This window comes from Nerophis lumbriciformis, linkage group LG01 (assembly GCF_033978685.3).
Source record: "Nerophis lumbriciformis linkage group LG01, RoL_Nlum_v2.1, whole genome shotgun sequence".
In the NCBI taxonomy this organism is placed as follows: Eukaryota; Metazoa; Chordata; class Actinopteri; order Syngnathiformes; family Syngnathidae; genus Nerophis; species Nerophis lumbriciformis.
Window position 1 is genome coordinate 55322734 of NC_084548.2, and position 20783 is coordinate 55343516.

The window sequence follows — 20783 nt, forward strand, 5'->3', positions numbered from 1 at the left end:
GTAGTCTGGTAATGTTGGTTATTAAACTTAGAACTCCTATGTCTGAGCTGCAGGCTTGGTTTCAAGTTGTGTAACGACACCTGCTTTTTTTTTTTGTTGGGTCGGATCATCCACTGTAAGTAAGGGTGTGACACAGGTGGTAAAATCAATTTTTTATGAATTGAAGACTGCTTGACAAAACTAGAAGTTAATTAATGCATTAACTGCATTGTGTTGGACATGACAACCTTGATAAAATGTGGGCCTTTCCACATAACAAAAAAAAGTGTTTGTTTTACAGGACAATCAAAGCGGAAGTGTATGACTGGGACAGAGATGGAAGGTGAGACACACACACACACACACACACACACACACACACACACACACACACACACACACACACACACACACACACGCACACACACACACACACACACATTCTTGTATGTTACACATTCTTGAGACCGCCGAAAAACGCCTACCGCTAGTATTTTGATAAAAGTCGTCATTTTTCCTCAATAACAGTCGCAATTTTTGGATTTAATTTTACAAGAAAAGCCAAACATTTTGGCAACTTTATGAAAAGTGTCGTAATTTTACTCCACAAAAGTCACAATTTTATAAGAAAACTTAAAAATGTTGGCAATATTCTAATAATAATCGGAATTTTACTTGGCAAAATTATGACAAAAGTTGGCTGTTCACCTGGCGGGTTTTTTCGGGGATGAATAGGGAAGTCCTTCTTTAGCTGCCGTCTTGTTTTATCATATAATGCTGCCTTTGCACCTGTCAATGTTTACTTTTGTATGCACATTAAATCAACCAAAAATCCTGACTTTGGAGTAGAGATGTCCGATAATATCGGCCTGCCGATATTATTGGCCGATAAATGCTTTAAAATGTAATATCAGAAATTATCGGTATCGTTTTTTTTATTATCGGTGTCGGGTTTTTTAAATTATTTTTTTTATTTTTTTATTAAATCAACATAAAAAACACAAGATACACTTACAATTAGTGCACCAACCCAAAATACCTCCCTCCCCATTTTATACTCATTCACACTCATTCACACAAGAGGGCTGTTTCTTTCTGTTATTAATATTCTGGTTCCTACATTATATATCAATATATATCAATACAGTCTGCAAGGGATACAGTCCGTAAGCACACATGATTGTGCGTGCTGCTGGTCCACTAATAGTACTAACCTTTAACAGTTAATTTTACTCATTTTCATTAATTAATAGTTTCTATGTAACTGTTTTTATATTGTTTTACTTTCTTTTTTATTCAAGAAAGTGTTTTTAATTTATTCATCTTATTTTATTTTATAATTTTTTTTAAAAAGGGCATTATCTTCACCATACCTGGTTGTCCAAATTAGGCATAATAATGTGTTAATTCCACGACTGTGTATATCGGTATCGGTTGATATCGGTATCGGTAATTAAGAGTTGGACAATATCAGAATATCGGATATCGGCATAAAAACCATTATCGGACACCCCTACTTTGGAGCAATGTTCACGGACTCTAGTATTTGGCTATCTATTAGATGCAAGGGTGTTCCGTATTGGGACCATGATTTCGGTCCTAACTTGTTCAACAGTCCTCACATGGAAGGTCTCAAGAAGGGTAAAAATACAAGAACACACACACACACACAAACACACACACACACACACACACACACACACACACACACACACACACACACACACACACACACACACACACACACACACACACACACACACACATCGCAAGGAAATGCAATTGATGCAGTTTCTTCCCTCTCTCTCTTGCAGTCATGATTTCATTGGCGAATTCACTTGCAGCTACAAAGAGCTGTGTCGGGGTCAAAACCAAATAAACGTCTATGAGGTGAGTGGACATTCAGTCAACAAAACCACACATGTAGTAATGGACTACTCTAAGCAAATTTATACCTAATTTGACCTCATATTCCACAGTGCTATGTTAATGTACAAACATTAAATACACCTTCACAATCTAATGAAACACAATATAAGTTGATTGACGCTGTTAGCGAGGTATTACCCTGTTATTATTTTAGTTGGTGTAAAATGTCAGGCCAGCAATTTTGTCATTTTAAGTTTACTTTAATGACTACTTTAAATCAATCTTTGTTTGTGGGCGCGTAATAAAGAAATTGGTTTGACATTTGGACAAAATCATTTAGTACTTTACTGGGGTAAGGTCATGTTATCCAATGTTAAGTGACAGAAAACCCGCCAGGTCATGGTTATTTGAGCTAAGCTTTTTGAAATGAGCGTCCAGCTTCTCTCTGCCCTGCTCGGTATTAAGCACCGGTGAGGTTAAGTGGCCGGGCAGACTCAATGAGCAATGGGCTTTCTGTAGCGAGAAGACAAATGTGCATGCAACAAGATGATGCTTCATATTAGAGCCTGTTTAGGTGCTACTGAGAGTGATAGGAGAGTTGGTGTTGGTGATATCTATATCAACAAAAATGCATTTCCTTGAAGCATTAAAAAAAATCACCACTGAAGTCTCTAAATTAGTTGCAACTAGGGTTTTAGTATCATCCTCAGGGATACCACAACAAGTCTGCAGGGATCACTTGGTGCATGAATGAGTGGCATGTAGATTTGCTGACACCACATCTTGATTTTAGTTCGAAATATCAATTACAGCATTTTCTTGATGTCATTTTTACCAGAGCACTGCCCTACTGTCACTGACATATTTGAATAGACAGAGATTGTAAGACACAGTTCACTACCACTCTACTATTTGCACTTTTCCATTGTCAGAGGAGGTACAATGAGGTACTATTTCCTGTACCTTGTCAGCTGGGGTTCCAAACATGCTGCGGCGACATTGTATGGGATACATAAACCATTTTTTTATGTAACATTTCAGAATACACGGTTAGATATAAGATAAACATGCATGCCAATTCTAATTTAATATGTTGCTAAGCATTAGGCCCTGTCTACACTAAGCCAGATAACCCCTTAAACGAATAACTATTTAGCCTAAACCCCATATCAGCCACACTTAACCCATTGTTTAAGGTTCCACTCCTTGGATCTTTTTTTTACACGGGTAAGTGCGCCGTCTATTTTTTGAATCTCTCTTCTTGGACTCATTGATCGTTTATAAACGGAGTTCGGAGAGGAAGTGATGTCAGAAAGAAAGTTCCACAGCCAGCTTCATAACAACCGGTTTCCACTCGGAGGTAACCACTAGAAAGATGGAGGCGAACCATTCAGACATGCCTGTGTTACTCCTTCTACATGTACAGGCGCGTGTGGAAATCACACATGAATACCTTAAGAGAAGGAAACGCGCGATTGCAGCTATTTCGGATACATTACATCTCAGACGGCAACATAGCAATGTTGAGCGACGGTTTTGGATAAGGCCTGGAAGAACGGCAGCCTGGCGGGATATGTTTGTCAACAAGAGTGTTGTGCCGAAGGAATGGCAATAGAACTTTCAAATGTCCAATTCAGCTGTAATTCTACTTACCGGAAAACTTTGTCCATTTGTCAGAGGAGAGATAACGAGAATGCAGGCTCTGTGGATGTGATAAAAAGGTAGCGTGTGCTTTGTATTACCTGGCTGACAAGGAAAGACTACGGAAAACAGCAAATGCATTTGGACTGGCAAAGCAGACTGTATCAGTTATTGTCCGCCATGTATGTCGAACGATTACTCACCGTCTAGTTTTGTACTCCATAACTACTGTGAAGCCATGGAGTGGTTACGGCTGTCGAGTACGACCGCCAATTTCAGCCTCCAAGCACAGGCAGGACTGCAAGAATGGGCAATAAAGGTGAAGGCAAAAGAGTGAGGAGTGTCCTGATCAGATATCTTGATCCCTAGTTTGATTGTTGGAAAATGTTCTTTATCACATTGTTTACTTTCACACGTCCATTAAAGACTTGATTCATGCATGATGGCTCAGGTGTGATTCACTACAATAGGGCGAGTCTAACAGCTGCTGATGGTGAGGTAAGCATGTGGCAATAGTCTACATTGAAATACTTCACATACCAGACTGCCGGGTAAGGATACACTTCCAGGTCAGAGGTGACTGTGACGTAATATATGCGCGTCTGCCATTTTCCGCGCATGCGTACCAGGTCGTGTTGCGCCGGTGGACGGAGGGGTTCTTAAACGATGGTATTGTGTGTGTGTGGACAGGGATAAGGTTAGGGGGGTTATATCCTGTATAACCTTAGTCGGCTTAGTGTAGAGGCCGCCTTAGATGGATGCTATAGCAAAGGTACTTAAATGGTCTCACACGAGAACTCGCACTTTCCTGTGGCCATAAATCACAGTCCACTTTACTAAAAGTCCAAACTACCACATTTGAGTTTTAAACATGCGCAACGTTCATGACTGTTGATTATGGAAATGAAAACACATATGGCAAACTAATGTGCATAAATAAAAAATAAATACATTGAATATCAAAATAGCGCCAGTTCATTATCTCACAAAATTAGGTCATCATTTTTAAGGGCTCATTGAAATTAATTGCAATTCAATTGTTCAATGTTTACAGTAGCCCCCAAAAGCCACAATGTTACTGTAATGTACCATGCTTCTGAATTTGAAAAAAATATTGTACATAATTAGGGATGTCCGATATTCCGATATTGTCCAACTCTTAATTACCGATACCAATGTCAACCGATACCGATATCAACCGATACCGATATATACAGTCGTGGAATTAACACATTATTATGCCTAATTTGGACAACCAGGCATGGTGAAGATGAGGTCCTTTTCAAAAAATGTATAAAATAAAATAAGATAAATAAATTCAAAACATTTTCTTGAATAAAAAAGAAAGTAAAACAATATAAAAACAGTTACATAGAAACTAGTAATTAATGAAAATGAGTAAAATTAACTGTTAAAGGTTAGTACTATTAGTGGACCAGCAGCACGCACAATCATGTGTGCTTACGGACTGTATCCCTTGCAGACTGTATTGATATATATTGATATATAATTTGGGAACCAGAATATTAATAACAGAAAGAAACATAATAAAAAAAACGATACCGATAATTTCCGATATTACATTTTAAAGCTTTTATCGGCCGATATTATCGGACATCTCAAAACATAATGAATATTGTACAAAAAACAACAATATAATTTAGTACAAACAACAACAGCAGTTGTATGAAGTAATATAATAATAATGTACAACATATACTTTGGAGAGTGGACTTCTACGGTATCTCCTTTCAGCTGCTTCTCCTTCCAACACACCATCAGCAGCTTCTCCATGTTTCCATGGATAAATGTCCACCTTTTATAAATTATTTTTAATGCCTTTGGCTGGTGTTAGACTCATTCTGCTTCAGTATGGTGCAGAACTCTTGTAAAGTGCTATATGATCATAAACCTTGTTCATGTTCTTGATGATTCATTTCTTTAGTTCAATGACTATCATCCACTTCCCATTGTTAGAAAAACAAAGGTCGATCTCTTGCTATAAGCTAATACTAGCGAGTAAGACCAGATGTTTTGGTCAGATCTTACAGGGTTAACTTTGACATTCGCTATACCAACTATCTAAAGGGTGGCTCGTAACCCAAGCATAATATTGGCAATTTAAAGCATATTAGCAGAGAGACAGCTTATATCCCCAAAAAACCTCATGAGCTGTGACACTCTTAAGTTGGGGTACCGCTGTACTTTTAAATATAAAATAGGTAAAAAATTGGATGCATTCTGATAAACTGTCTGTAACCATCTTGATCTGCTTACTCTGGCCAACATCCACATGCTCAAGGCCAGGGCCGTGTATAGAGAGTATGGCCAACTCGGTTTCAAAGTTGGTAGCAAACATGGCGCCCTGTAGTTACGGGACTTTCGACCAATCAAAGCGAGTATGGCCTGAGAATCCCCTAAATGATTGGTCAAAATCCCTTCACGTGACTACAGGGTGCTATGTTTGCTACCAACTTTAAAACTGAGTTGGCCATACTCTCTCTATACACATCTCTGCTCAAGGCAGCCCCTCCCTATATGGAGATCACACGCAGTGCGTAGGGCCCTACAATCTGTGGGATTCCAGTTTTGCGTGAAGATGTGCATGTAAAATGTCAATGAATGAATGACAGGGCACTTCATACGGAATTTTCCTAACAACATCCTGCTCCGTCATTGACATAATGGCATATGATATCATGGAAAATCGCCCCACACAGTGTTAGTGCTTGTCTTAAAATGCGGTACTACTGGGTTTGAATCCCGGTTGAGGTTCAGCAAGGAAGGTTTTTGAATTTGTGTTTTAATTATGCTAACATTTCTTATTTTGTACTAACAAAAAAGTATTATTGAATAATGTGTTTCACATAAATGTGTTTTTATACAAAATATGCATAACGTTAACATCAAGTTTAATTAAAGACGTATAAAAATAGTTTTACATAAATAAAAAGTGTCATATTTTTGCAATTCTACTTAGGGCCCTCACATATGAACTTGAAGTGCCTTCCTATTCCTAACCCATAGGGTTCAATATGATGTCGGTCCACCTTTTGCAGCTAATACAGCTTCAACTCTTCTGGGAAGGCTGTCCACAAGGTTGCGGAGTGTGTTTATAGGAATTTCCGACCATTCTTCCAAAAGCGCATTGGTGAGGTCACACACTGATGTTGGTCGAGAAGGCCTGGCTCTCAGTCTCTGTTCTGATTCATCCCAAAGGTGTTCTATCGGGTTCAGGTCAGGACTCTGTGCAGGCCAGTCAAGTTCATCCACACCAGACTCTGTCATCCATGTCTTTATGGACCTTGCTTTGTGCACTGGTGCACAGTCATGTTGGAAGAGGAAGGGCCCATTCCATGAAGCTCTCTACGTACTGTACGTGGGCTAATTGGAAGGTCACATGAAGTTTGTAGCTCTGTAGCAACTGACTGTGCAGAAAGTCGGCGACCTCTTTGCACTATGCGCTTCAGCATACGCAGAAAGTCGGTGACCTTCAGCATTAACTGACCCCTCTCTGTCAGTTTACGTGGCCTACCACTTCGTGGCTGAGTTGCTGTTGTTCCCAAACTCTTCCATTTTCTTATAATAAAACGGACAGTTGACTTTAGAATATTTAGGAGCAAGGAAATTTCATGACTGGATTTGTTGCACAGGTGGCATCCTATGTCAGTTACACGCTGGAAATCACTGCGCTCCTGAGAGTGACCCATTCTTTCACAAATGTTTGTAGAAACAGTATCCCTGCCTAAGTGCTTGATTTTATAACATGTGGCCGGGCAAAGTGATTAAGACACCTGATTCTGATCATTTAGATGGGTGGCCAAATACTTTTGGCACTATAGTGTATGTAGCTGTGAATTTGTCACAATACATTTCACAGGCAAAGCGCTCTCGCTGCCTTGAATAATTTGCATCTCGCTGTGAGGCATGATCAATGCTATCTCATCCTCATAAAGATATTGGATTAAGTGTAGGCTCCATTACCCCTTCAGTCATGGAATTGGACGGCAAAGATGTTTTTTATTACTTGCCCAGGGCGGCATGAAAGAGTGGTGTGATAAGTTCACATGATCATTATCCTACTTCTCCATTCTGTGTTCACAATAGGTGGTGAACGCCAAGAAGAAGTTAAAGAAAAAAAGATACATCAACTCTGGAACGGTGAGTCTGAGTTTTGAGATAAGAGTAACTCTCACAGTAAGTCTCCACTAAATGGATTACACACAGCAGCTGAGTTAAGCTAAATGTTTTATTCCATCCGCCAGTGTCAGAAATGAGAGTGCAGACAGTGAAATGAAACATTTGGCTGAATGTTGTGGCTAAACGTTGTAATATTCTATAATGAGCCTCAAGTCTGGGGCCAAGTGTGTGGTGATGAATGCTTGTAATATATACATCCATCAGTGCACAAGCACATTTTGGATTGTAATGACGACATTAAACATTCTGTTCATGCGTCACACTCATTCTGCATGGGTGAGGCATTTTCGGGGTGGTTTGCACAGAGGTCAACTGTTAATGTTTTAATGCAGATTGGTAGCTCTCCCTCGCTTTAATGACCAAACATAAAACAATCTGTTTTGTTCTCCCGTCAGGTGTCCTTGATGTCATTCAACGTGGAGTCAGAGCACACATTCCTGGACTACATCAAAGGAGGGTGAGTGCTGTGTGTTGGCTTGTAACTGTTACAGCTACAGGTATACATAGTTTGACTCTCTTAATGCATGTATCAGTGTGGTAATAGGTTTACAAGTGTGCAACGCTAAAAGTTGTAGTAAATAAGGCCTATATTGTTACATACATACATGCATTTAAAAGCGACTTTTTTTTTTTCAACATTTGTTTCAAATATTTTAGGTCAGCCAAAACAAAATAAAAATGCAAGAGTATTTATATATAATACACTGCATGTGTATATATGTATATATATATATATATACATATATATATCCATCCATTCATCCATTTTCTACCGCTTGTCCCGTTCGGGGTCGCGGGGGTGCTGGAGCCTATCTCAGCTGCTTCGGGCGGAAGGCGGGGTACACCCTGGACAAGTCGTCACCTCATCGCAGGGCCAACACAGATAGACAGACAACATTGACTCTCACATTCACACACAAAGGCCAATTTCGTGTTGCCAATCAACCTATCCCCAGGTGCAAGTCTTTGGAGGTGGGAGGAAGCCGGAGTATATATATAAATATATATCAGTGATGTGCGGTGAGGTTCATGGCTGGTGAGGCACTGACTTCATTACAGTCAGATTTACAAACATATGAACCCTAAAGAGTATCTTATTCACCATTTGGTTGGCAGCAGTTAACGGGTTATGTTTAAAAGCTCATACCAGCATTCTTCCCTGCTTGGCACTCAGCATCAAGGGTTGGAATTGGGGGTTAAATCACCAAAAATGATACCCGGGCGCTGCTGCCCACTGCTCCCCTCACCTCCCAGGGGGTGAGCAAGGGGATGGGTCAAATGCAGAGGACAAATTTCACCACACCTAGTGTGTGTGACAATCATTGGTACTTTAACTTAACTTTAACTTTACACATACAAACTGTAGCACACAAGAAAGCACATTTAATTAAAAAAAACGTTATTATGGTCTTACCTTTACTTATAAATGAAGTCCATGCGCCGCTCCTTTTGAACAAAAGCATCGATAACTTGTTTATAGAAGTCTTCCTTATCTTTCTTCAGTTTTAAAAGTCTCCCTGTCTCGATGGAGATCTTCCTTTAAGTATTACCTCCTGCTTCGATTGAAAGTCCAGTTTAGAAAACTGTTTTAATTTAGATATGTCATCCTCCATGTTAATAGTCCAGGCAAGAGGAAAAAATAAACGATCGCTGCTAACTGTTGCTGCTTGTTGTCACTTCTTCTGCAGCCGAGTAGTCGCAAGAATGATCTCTGGGATCACTAGCGCCCTCTACAACCAGGAGGCGGGATTACTGCGAGCTTCACCCAGTGCGTCTTTTGCAGCCGTTTTATGACTGCTCAGCACAAGAAATACATTACACACATACAGTTGTTGACAAAATACACTGTACATTATATACCTCAGCTTACTAAACTATGGACATTTATAATATAATTCATATAGTTATACGGTCTCACTGCACGGCAGGCCAGCAGTTAGCCGAGTCATTGCGCAATCCATGGTGAGGCTCAACTTCTCAGTATTTGAACGGCAAATGTGAAAATTCAGCGATTTTGAATAAAAATAATCTAAAACTGGTGAAGTTAAATGGAAAATGATTTTTTTTTTACTTTATTAAATGTTTGGGTATAATTTTATTATACAAAGCCAACTTTCTTTTAAGTCTTATACAAAATAACTGAACTGTTTGTCTATTTTATGGAGGTATGTAGTCAATCATAGAACACTATACCAATTATATATATTTTAAATCTCATTAATAACCCTTTTGTATTTGAATTTAATAATGATTAATCACGGTTCAGGAGCACAGTGGTACAGGGGTTAGTGCGTCTGCCTCACAATACGAAGGTCCTGAGTTCAATCCCGGGCTCGGGATCTTTCTGTGCGGAGTTTGCATGTTCTCCCCGTGACTGCGTGGGTTCCCTCCGGGTACTCCGGCTTCCTCCCACCTCCAAAGACATGCACCTGGGGATAGGTTGATTGGCAACACTAAATTGGCCCTAGTGTGTGAATGTGAGTGTGAATGTTGTCTGTGAGCACTTACTGCATCCATGCGCTGAGGGGGTTTTAGGTGCAAACCTCAACAAGGCCCCTCTCCTCTCCTGTGTGACTGGCTGCAATGGATGCCAAGTGGGTACAGTTGTTGTAAATTATTCATGATCATTTAAGAGTCCAGTCCATTGGGGGAAAGCAGAGGGTCGTAGGATTTCTCCAAACAGGTCATACACGAATGGTTCACACTGGGTCATGACTTAGAACAGCTAGCATATCCTGCGGACTGGTATCTCTCCAGGGATTATCGGTAGACATATGGTAACCTCTCCATGCAGGAGAGGAGGGAAAAAAGGAGAAGCGGCAGGTCAAATTGTCTAAAACAGTCTATGTAAAAGCTATAGTGTACAGATGAGTTTTAAGGTGGGACTTAAATGCTTCTATCAAGTTGGCATCTCTATTTGTTGTTGATAAGGCATTCCAGAGTACTGGAGCACAAATGAAAAAACTATCTAGAGCCTGCAGACTTTTTTGGGCTCTGTAAATCATACAATCAGCAAGATAGGATTTATTCAAACATGTTAAAACTTTCTCTGGGAACAGCGAGCACATGAGTCAGTGCCTTTAGAGTTATGATGTGCTATGACTAAAGTGTAATTGACGTAGAGTTGAACATCGTTTATCTTCCATCTTTAATAGAGTGATTTCAAAAGCATTACATTGTGACCCATCACTCATCTCCTCCACTATACTGAGTCACAGCAAAACTTTTACTGCAACTCTGCCCTGCATTTCATCATGTGGAATGGTCTCAGATGTGCTCTCCTTGCGGAGAAACTTAGTCCGCAGCTCAACTGCTGTGTCAATGAAAATGATAAAATGCGGACGAAATCGTAATTAAGGCTGGACAACCAGTTACACTTGAACAATATTCTTAGTGCCCTGGTTTTGGTTGTCCTAGATCTGTCTTGTTCCTGTCTCCCCAGGACACTCACACACTGTACCCTCCTCACACACACCTTGAATAACAGTTCTTTTATTCCCACTGCTGCTCCCCTCTGCTCCAATGTGTCCTAAAAAGTTTGAACAATTCTAGATTTAATTCTAAGAAGTCCAATTAAAGTTTTCACTTCACACTCTGTCTCAATACAAGCATACCCAATGTTTATAGTTGAATATAATGTCTAGGTCAGTGATTCTTAAACTGTGGTACGTGGGCTCCATCGATTAATACAGTCACTTATTTAAATATTGTACTGTACTTTTTTTAAGTACAGCGTTTTGTTTTTTTCCTATATTCAAACACAGTGTTACTATTCAAACTGTGTGTAAAGTTACAGTGGCCATAATATTAAATATACTTGTTAAATAAAACCTCTACCTTGTTTTTTAATGAATACTTAGGCCTACTACACTACATTTGAATTTGTGTCTTATGATGTACTTGGAGAGCCAAGTGTTCTCTAAGGTGGTAATTGGTGAAAAAAGTTTGACAACCACTGATCTAGGTTATGTTAGATATTACCAGTACAGTATGCATCCTCAAAATTGGCTAACTGTCTAATTGCAAAAAAGTATGTATATATTATTATTACGGAGCCTCTCACTCTTTTGCCACATTTTGCAAAAGATACACTTTCAATAATTTAGAAGGAAACAAATATAAAATGCTTGCAATTAGCTGACTATTATATAATAATGTCAGCATGTAAGCTTTCTGTATGTTATGGTCTGGCAGTGTTGCTTGCGACATGATCCCAAGATGCTAAGGCAAAATGCGAAGTGCAAGGTAAAAAGCCAATTTAATAAGTATAACCCAGAGAGCACCAACATGGTCGAAGCAGGAACTGACCGCGGGTGAGTGGAAGAGACCAGTGACGTGCGGTGAGGTTAATGGCTGGTGAGGCACTGACTTCATCACAGTCAGATTTACAACTATATGAACCCTAAAGAGTATCTTATTCACCATTTGATTGGCAGCAGTTAACGGGTTATGTTTAAAAGCTCATACCAGCATTCTTCCCTGCTTGGCACTCAGCATCAAGGGTTGGAATTGGGGGTTAAATCACCAACAATTATTCCCGGGTGCGGCGCCGCTGCTGCCCACTGCTCCCCTCACCTCCCAGGGGGTGATCAAGGGATGGGTCAAATGCAGAGGACAAATTTCACCACACCTAGTGTGTGTGTGACAGTCATTGGTACTTTAACTAAACTTTAACTTTACACATACAAACTGTAGCACACAAAAAAGCACATTTAATTAAAAAAAACGTTACTATGGTCTTACCTTTACTTATAAGTGCGGGAACAGTGGTGTTCGTGTTGGAGGAGTTGTGAATGAATGAAATATGAAATCCGTGCTGCAGTCTGCAGGTGTACCTAATGTTGTGTCCCTGCAGTCGTTCACGGCTCCTCCGGCGCGAGCATTGTTGTTTTTGCACTTTTTGGCTTCTTGTTAAGTGACTTTTTTTGGGTGGATTCGGTCGGGGAGGGTTTGGGTGTGGGCTTTGGTTGGTGTGGTGCTCCCGTCGGGGGGTGCATTCTGCGGCGGGGGTGCATTAACCGGCACCAGGAGGCGGGATTACTGCGAGCCTCACACAGTGCGTCTTCGCAGCAGTTTTATGATTGCTCAGCACAAGAAATACTTTACACACATACAGTTGTTGACAAAATACACTGTACATTATATACCTCAGCTAACTAAACTATGGAAATGTATAATATAGTTCATATAGCAGTACGGTCTCACTGCACAGCAGGCCAGCAGTTAGCCGAGTCCGCAATCCATGTTGAGGCACAACTGAGTGACGTGCCTCAACTGGCTGCTGATCACCGCACCGTCTCTTCTCAGTATTTGAACGGCAAATGTGAAAATTCAGCGATTTTGAATAAAAATAATCTAAAACTGGTGAAGTTAAATGGAAAATAACTTTATAGTATAATCACTGAATACATATAACAATTTAATTATTTTTTTTTCTTTTTACATTTTTTTTCTTTCCATGATGGCAGGTGAGGCCCCGCCTCACCTGCCTCCAGTGACCGCACGTCACTGGAAGAGACTTACAAAAAACGGGTAGCAAAAGGAAGGGCTACGCAGCACAGCGACAATAACCACTACACTACCAATGGCACAAAACAACAGACAAGGCTGGCTTAGGAGGTTTCCTGATTGGCAACCAGGGACACGTGCATCCCGATTGCCTGATTGACATGTCAGGGAGCCAGCACTCAAACTAGAGGAGTGGTGGAGGCAAACAGGGAGTGGAAACAAAAATAAACGCGCACAACAGGAAATAATACAAAAATTAAGGAAACAATAAACAAAAGTCTAAGGCAATCATGAAGGATCATGACACTGCACACGTTGCCTACTACAGTTCTTACTTTAAAGTCTGCAACCAACTGAAAGCCTTATTGAAGCAAATCAAAACACTCAAAAACTTTTAAAACTTCAAATGAGATACAAATTGTTTGTTGCTGAGGACAAAATGTTAAAGGCATACTCTCTGCTTGCTTTCATGCCCGTGTTGAAAGACAGAAGTAATCATTTTATTTTAAACACATCAGATCTAATTGTATTGAGCTGCAGATGTGCAAAGCTTATTAAAACTGTGATTATTTTGGGATTTTAATTAGTGCATGAAAACAAAATACAGTAATTCATTCATCCTTAACCGCCTGGGGACATTAAATTTGTTATTCATTTCAAAGCCAAACAGGACAAAAAAGTTTGTAAGCTTTTGGAGGGCACAAAAACATTTTGTACTTATTTTGCTCAAATTTCTTATTAAACTTCAGTCCTAAAGAAAAATGTCGAACATGTGTGTGTTATGATCCGATGCCCGGATCATATTCTGTTTACGTTTTTCAAGTCACTTGTGTTTTCAGCACCTCTTGAGTTTGTTTGTTTCTGTTGCCATGACTGCATATTGCACACACCTGCCTCTGGTTAGTGTTCGGGACGCTCACCTGTTGTCCGGGCACTAATCAGAGGGCTATTTAGTCTTTGCCCTCTGGCATCCTAGTTTGTTTTCATACAACAGATGACGACTTTTGTTTCCTGCTCTGAACCTGCTAGCTTCCACGCTAGGCTACTTTTTACAATCTAGCTCCCACGCTAGCTCCTTTAGTTTTTGCCTTTCGTGCTACGAGCACGTTTTTGTTTGCCATCCATCCATCCATCTTCTTCCGCTTATCCGAGGTCGGGTCGCGGGGGCAGCAGCTTAAACAGGGAAGCCCAGACTTCCCTCTCCCCAGCCACTTCGTCCAGCTCTTCCTGTGGGACCCCGAGGCGTTCCCAGGCCAGCCGGGAGACATAGTCTTCCCAACGTGTCCTGGGTCTTCCCCGCGGCCTCCTACCGGTGGGACGTGCCCTAAACACCTCCCTAGGGAGGCGTTCGGGTGGCATCCTGACCAGATGCCCGAACCACCTCATCTGGCTCTTCTCGATGTGGAGGAGCAGCGGCTTTACTTTGAGCTCCTCCCGGATGGCAGAGCTTCTCACCCTATCTCTAAGGGAGAGACCCGCCACCCGGCGGAGGAAACTAATTTCGGCCGCTTGTACCCGTGATCTTGTCCTTTCGGTCATAACCCAAAGCTCATGACCATAGGTGAGGATGGGAACGTAGATCGACCGGTAAATTGAGAGCTTTGCCTTCCGGCTCAGCTCCTTCTTCACCACAACGGATCGATACAGCGTCCGCATTACTGAAGACGCCGCACCGATCCGCCTGCCAAACCAGATCCCCTCAACGCCTTGACTGTGCCTAGAAATTCTGTCCATAAAAGTTATGAACAGAATCGGTGACAAAGGGCAGCTTTGGCGGAGTCCAACCCTCACTGGAAACGTGTCCGACTTACTACCGGCAATGCGGACCAAGCTCTGGCACTGATCATACAGGGAGCGGACTGCCACAATCAGACAGTCCGACACCCCGTACTCTCTGAGCACTCCCCACAGGACTTCCCGAGGGACACGGTCGAATGTCTTCTCCAAGTCCACAAAACACATGTAGACTGGTTGGGCAAACTCCCATGCACCCTCAAGGACCCTGCCGAGAGTATAGAGCTGGTCCACAGTTCCACGACCAGGACGAAAACCACACTGTTCCTCCTGAATCCGAGGTTCGACTATCCGGCGTAGCCTCCTCTCCAGTACACCTGAATAGACCTTACCGGGAAGGCTGAGGAGTGTGATCCCACGATAGTTAGAACACACCCTCCGGTTCCCCTTCTTAAAGAGAGGAACCACCACCCCGGTCTGCCAATCCAGAGGTACCGCCCCCGATGTCCACGCGATGCTGCAGAGTCTTGTCAACCAAGACAGCCCCACAGCATCCAGAGCCTTAAGGAACTCCGGGCGGATCTCATCTACCCCCGGGGCCTTGCCACCGAGGAGCTTTTTAACTACCTCAGCAACCTCAGCCCCAGAAATTGGAGAGCCCACCACAGACTCCCCAGGCACTGCTTCCTCATAGGAAGACGTGTTGGTGGGATTGAGGAGGTCTTCGAAGTATTCCCTCCACCGATCCACAACATCCGCAGTCGAGGTCAGCAGAACACCATCCTCACCATACACGGTGTTGATAGTGCACTGCTTCCCCTTCCTGAGGCGGCGGATGGTGGACCAGAATTGCTTCGAAGCCGTCCGGAAGTCGTTTTCCATGGCCTCACCGAACTCCTCCCATGTCCGAGTTTTTGCCTCTGCGACCGCTGAAGCCGCACACCGCTTGGCCTGTCGGTACTTGTCCGCTGCCTCAGGAGTCCCATGAGCCAAAAGAACCCGATAGGACTCCTTCTTCAGCTTGACGGCATCCCTCACCGCCGGTGTCCACCAACGGGTTCTAGGATTACCGCCACGACAAGCACCAACTACCTTGCGGCCACAGCTCCAATCAGCCACCTCGACAATAGAGGCGCGGAACATGGTCCATTCGGACTCAATGTCCAGCACCTCCCTCGTGACATGTTCAAAGTTCTTCCGGAGGTGGGAATTGAAACTCTCTCTGACAGGAGACTCTGCCAGACGTTCCCAGCAAACCCTCACAATGCGTTTGGGCCTGCCAGGTCTGTCCGGCATCATCCCCCACCATCGCAGCCAACTCACCACCAGGTGGTGATCGGTAGAAAGCTCCGCCCCTCTCTTCACCCGAGTGTCCAAAACATGAGGCCGCAAATCCGATGACACAACTACAAAGTCGATCATGGAACTGCGGCCTAGGGTGTCCTGGTGCCAAGTGCACATATGGACACCCTTATGTTTGAACATGGTGTTTGTTATTGACAATCTGTGACGAGCACAAAAGTCCAATAACAAAACACCACTCGGATTCAGATCCGGGCGGCCATTCTTCCCAATCACGCCTCTCCAGGTTTCACTGTCGCTGCCAACATGAGCATTGAAGTCTCCCAGTAGAACGAGGGAATCACCCGGGGGCGCACTCTCAAGTACTCCCTCGAGTGAATCCAAAAAGGGTGGGTACTCTGAGCTGTGGTTTGGCGCATAAGCGCAAACCACAGTCAGGACCCGTTCCCCCACCCGAAGGCGGAGGGAAGCTACCCTCTCGTCCACCGGGTTGAACTCCAATGTGCAGGCTCTGAGCCGGGGGGAAACAAGAATTGCCACCCCAGCCCGTCGCCTCTCACTGCCGGCAACGCCAGAGTGGAAGAGAGTCCATCCCCTCTCGAGAGAACTGGTTCCAGAGCCCTTGCTGTGCGTCGAAGTGAGTCCGACTATATCTAGCCGGAACTTCTCCACCTCGCGCACTAGCTCAGGCTCCTTCCCCCCAGCGAGGTGACGTTCCACGTCCCAAGAGCTAGCTTCTGTAGCCGAGGATCGGACCGCCAAGTGCCCTGCCTTCGGCTTCCGCCCAGCTCACATCGCACCCGACCTCTATGACCCCTGCTATGGGTGGTGAGCCCATTGGAGGGGGGACCCACGTTGCCTCTTCGGGCTGTGCCCGGCCGGGCCCCATGGGGCCAGGCCCGGCCACCAGGCGCTCGCCATCGTGCCCCACCTCCGGGCCTGGCTCCAGAGGGGGGCCCCGGTGACCCGCGTCCGGGCGAGGGAAATCTGGGTTCCTTGTCAGTGTTCCTCATAGAGATCTTCGAGCTGCTCTTTGTCTGATCCCTCACCTAGGACCAGTTTGCCTTGGGAGACCCTACCAGGGGGCATAAAGCCCCCGGACAACATAGCTCCTAGGATCATTGGGACACGCAAACTCCTCTACCACGTTAAGGTGGCAGCTCAGAGAGGAGCGTTTTTGTTTGTTCCAGTATAATTTATTTCTTAAATAAATCATTTATTATCTGCACGCTGTGTCTGAAGCCCGTCTGCATTCCTGGGAGAACGAAACCCCGCATCACCATGCGCCCAGGTCGTCACAGTGTGTTTTTAAATGTTGACCATTTTGAGATCTTTTGATCAGATAATGTCACAGATTTAAATTAGTAAACTAATTAATGTTATGCAAAATGTATGTAAAAGGCTTTCAAAGGGTTCAAATAAAAATAAAAACATTGCATGTTTCATATTTTCATTCAGGGCTGAAGTTGATTGAGAGATTTGAGCAAATGTTGGCAAATAAAATATAAATCCAACATGTGTGTATGCTCTTTGAAAACTGAAAGATTAATATGTCCTGTTTGGCTTTGAGGTATTGTTGAATAAGAGCTAGTGTATCATACACCTGTGAACCAATTGGACATTGACATTTTAAAATGTAAGATGAAAGAAACACTCTTAAGAAACTGAAAGGACAAAGAAGTCAGCCTTTGTCCCCTGAGGGTTAAGTGGACAACTGACAGCGAGGGTAACAATAACAGTACATGTACAGTAAAGGCCAAAAGTTTGGACACACCTTCTCATTCAATGCATTTTCTTTATTTTCATGACTATTTACATTGTAGATTGTCACTGAAGGCATCAAAACTATGAATGAACACATGTGGAGTTATGTACTTAACAAAAACAAGTGAAATAACTGAAAACATGTTTTATATTCTTGCTTCTTCAAAATAGCCACCCTTTGCTCTGATTACTTTTTCGCACACTCTTGGCATTCTCTCGATGAGCTTTAAGAGGTCAATCAATCAATCAATCAAAGTTTAATTATATAGCCCTAAATCACGAGTGTCTCAAAAGGCTGCGCAAGCGACAACGACATCCTCGGCTCAGATCCCACATCCATACTTGCCAACCTTGAGACTTCCGATTTCGGGAGGTGGGGGGTGGGGACGTGTTCGGGGGTGGGGCAGGGCGTGGTTGGTGGCGTGGTTAAGAGGGGAGGAGTATATTGACAACTAGAATTCACCAAGTCAAGTATTTCATACATATATATATATTAGAGATGCGCGGATAGGCAATTATTTCATCCGCAACTGCATCAGAAAGTCGTCAACCATCCGCCATCCACCCGATGTAACATTTGATCAGAACCGCACCCGCCCGCACCCGCCCGTTGTTATATATCTAATATAGACGATGCAAGGCATTAGTGAGGTTATAAAGCTTTTGCCTGTTAAAGAAAGGAGACTGATCCAATGCAGCAGAGACATTCGCGTGCCACGCTGTCACGACCCAGACGCACACCAGTACGCAATCATATGGGAGCCGCGCTGAGCGCACCTCCAAGCGCGTCTCGCTGCCCGCGACGGCCGGGTATGGGCCCGACGCTCCAGCGCCATCCATTTTCAGGGCTAGTTGATTCGGCAGGTGGGTTGTTACACACTCCTTAGCGGGTTCCGACTTCCATGGCCACCGTTCTGCTGTCTATATCAACCAGGGTGAGCCCCACCCCTTTCGTGAGCGCACTGCGCGCGGAGTGACCCCTGTTACGCGCCCCCGGCAACAGGGGTGGCGGGCAGGTAAGCTGCGCGGGTGGAGCGCGCGGAGTGACCCCTGTTACGAGCCCCCGGCCACGGGGGTGGCGGGCAGGTAAGCTGCTTACCTGCTGCGCGTGACGCCGGCCGCGGCGAAGGCGGACGAGGCGGGGTGTCGGTGCGGTGGGCGCGGTGGTGACCCTGGACGTGCGTCGGGCCCTTCTCGCGGATCGCCTCAGCTACGGCTCCCGGTGGGGCCCTCTCGGGGGAAGGGGCCTCGGTCCCGGACCCCGGCGAGGCGTCCCTTCTCCGCTCCGTAAAAGTGTCCATCTCTTTTTTTTTTTCTTTTTCTGTTGTGGCATATGCAGCAGGTGCCTGCTCGTTTTTCGTATGTGGGTAACAACATTTAACTATGTATATATATTTCCGAATTGGTTTAACTGCCACGCGCCTGAATCTATTTAAAATCTAATTTTTTTTTATTTCAACTGCCCGACCCGACCCGACCCGTGGATAAAATCTAATTTTTTTTAATTTCATCCGCCCGATCCGCGGATAATCCGCGGACTCCGCGGTTGTGCCCGCAAACCGCGCATCTCTAATATATATATATATATATATAAATATATATATATATATATATATATATATATATATATATATATATATATATATATATATATATATATATATATATATATATATATATATAAATATATATATATATATATATATATATATATATATATCCTGAAAATATGCAAACAAAACTGTGTTTAGATAATTGATACTTTAAACTGCATAAATAAATCTTAAGGAATATAACATAACTTGGCTTCTGAGAGCTTCAAAATGTAATGAATAAAATGCTAAAGTTGTTGATAAACAAGAAATTATTTTAATAATTAAATATGGTCATTTTAAATGAATTATTATGATAATTTAAAATTATTTATTTCAAATATTTTTATTTTAATGTATAATTCTAATGCCTGGATGTAATAAGGAGTCAGAAAAAATAAAAATAAAAATACAATAAATGTTGATGTTTTTAGCAAAATATAGTAAACATTTATTTATTTATTTTTTTTTTAAAATTAATAAATATATTTATTTTTAGGTAAGATAAACATAATAATACAATTTATCTCTTGTCTGGATGATTTAGTTCTTGTCACCCTATTGTCCTCCTGCCGTGAAAAAAGGCTGTCCTCACTCAGGTCTGCATGGAGCTGGAGGGGCGTGGCCTCCAGCTCCGGCTGAAAATCGGGAGATTTTCGGGAGAATATTTGTCCCGGGAGGTTTTCGGGAGAGGCGCTGAATTTCGGGAGTCTCCCGGAAAATTCGGGAGGGTTGGCAAGTATGCCCACATCAGGGCAAGAAAAAACTCAACCCAATGGGATGACAATGAGAAACCTTGGAGGGGACCGCATATGTGGTTTTCAGATGTGGTTTTCACTCCACAGGTCTGCTTGAAGCTCATCGAGAGAATGCCAAGAGTGTGCAACATACAAATGTGTAGTAATCAGAGCAAAGGGTGGCTATTTTGAAGAAACTAGAATATAAAACATGTTTTCAGTTATTTCACCGTTTTTGTTAAGTACATAACTCCACGTGTGTTCATTCATAGTTTTGATGCCTTCAGTGGTAATCTACAATGTAAATAGTCAAGAAAATAAAGAAAATGCATTGAATGATGAGAAGGTGTGTCCAAACTTTTGGCATGTACTGTATGTACCAGCTCTGTATTTATATACTTTATCATAATGATTAATGTATCCATTACACTGGCACTGTATCAAAATAAATGTAACT

The 20783-nt window shown here is 42.8% G+C and overlaps 1 protein-coding gene across 2 annotated transcripts in view; it reads left to right on the top strand.

The window, feature by feature from the left end:
• Positions 1–20783, top strand: part of cpne5a (copine Va) — a 217765-nt gene that overhangs the window by 131944 nt on the left and 65038 nt on the right. For both annotated transcript variants that reach the window (XM_061987293.2, XM_061987300.2), the window contains 4 exons: positions 281–322; positions 1794–1869; positions 7597–7650; positions 8085–8146. In XM_061987293.2, the coding sequence (XP_061843277.1) occupies positions 281–322; positions 1794–1869; positions 7597–7650; positions 8085–8146 (234 nt within the window). The remainder of the gene's footprint in view (positions 1–280; positions 323–1793; positions 1870–7596; positions 7651–8084; positions 8147–20783) is intronic.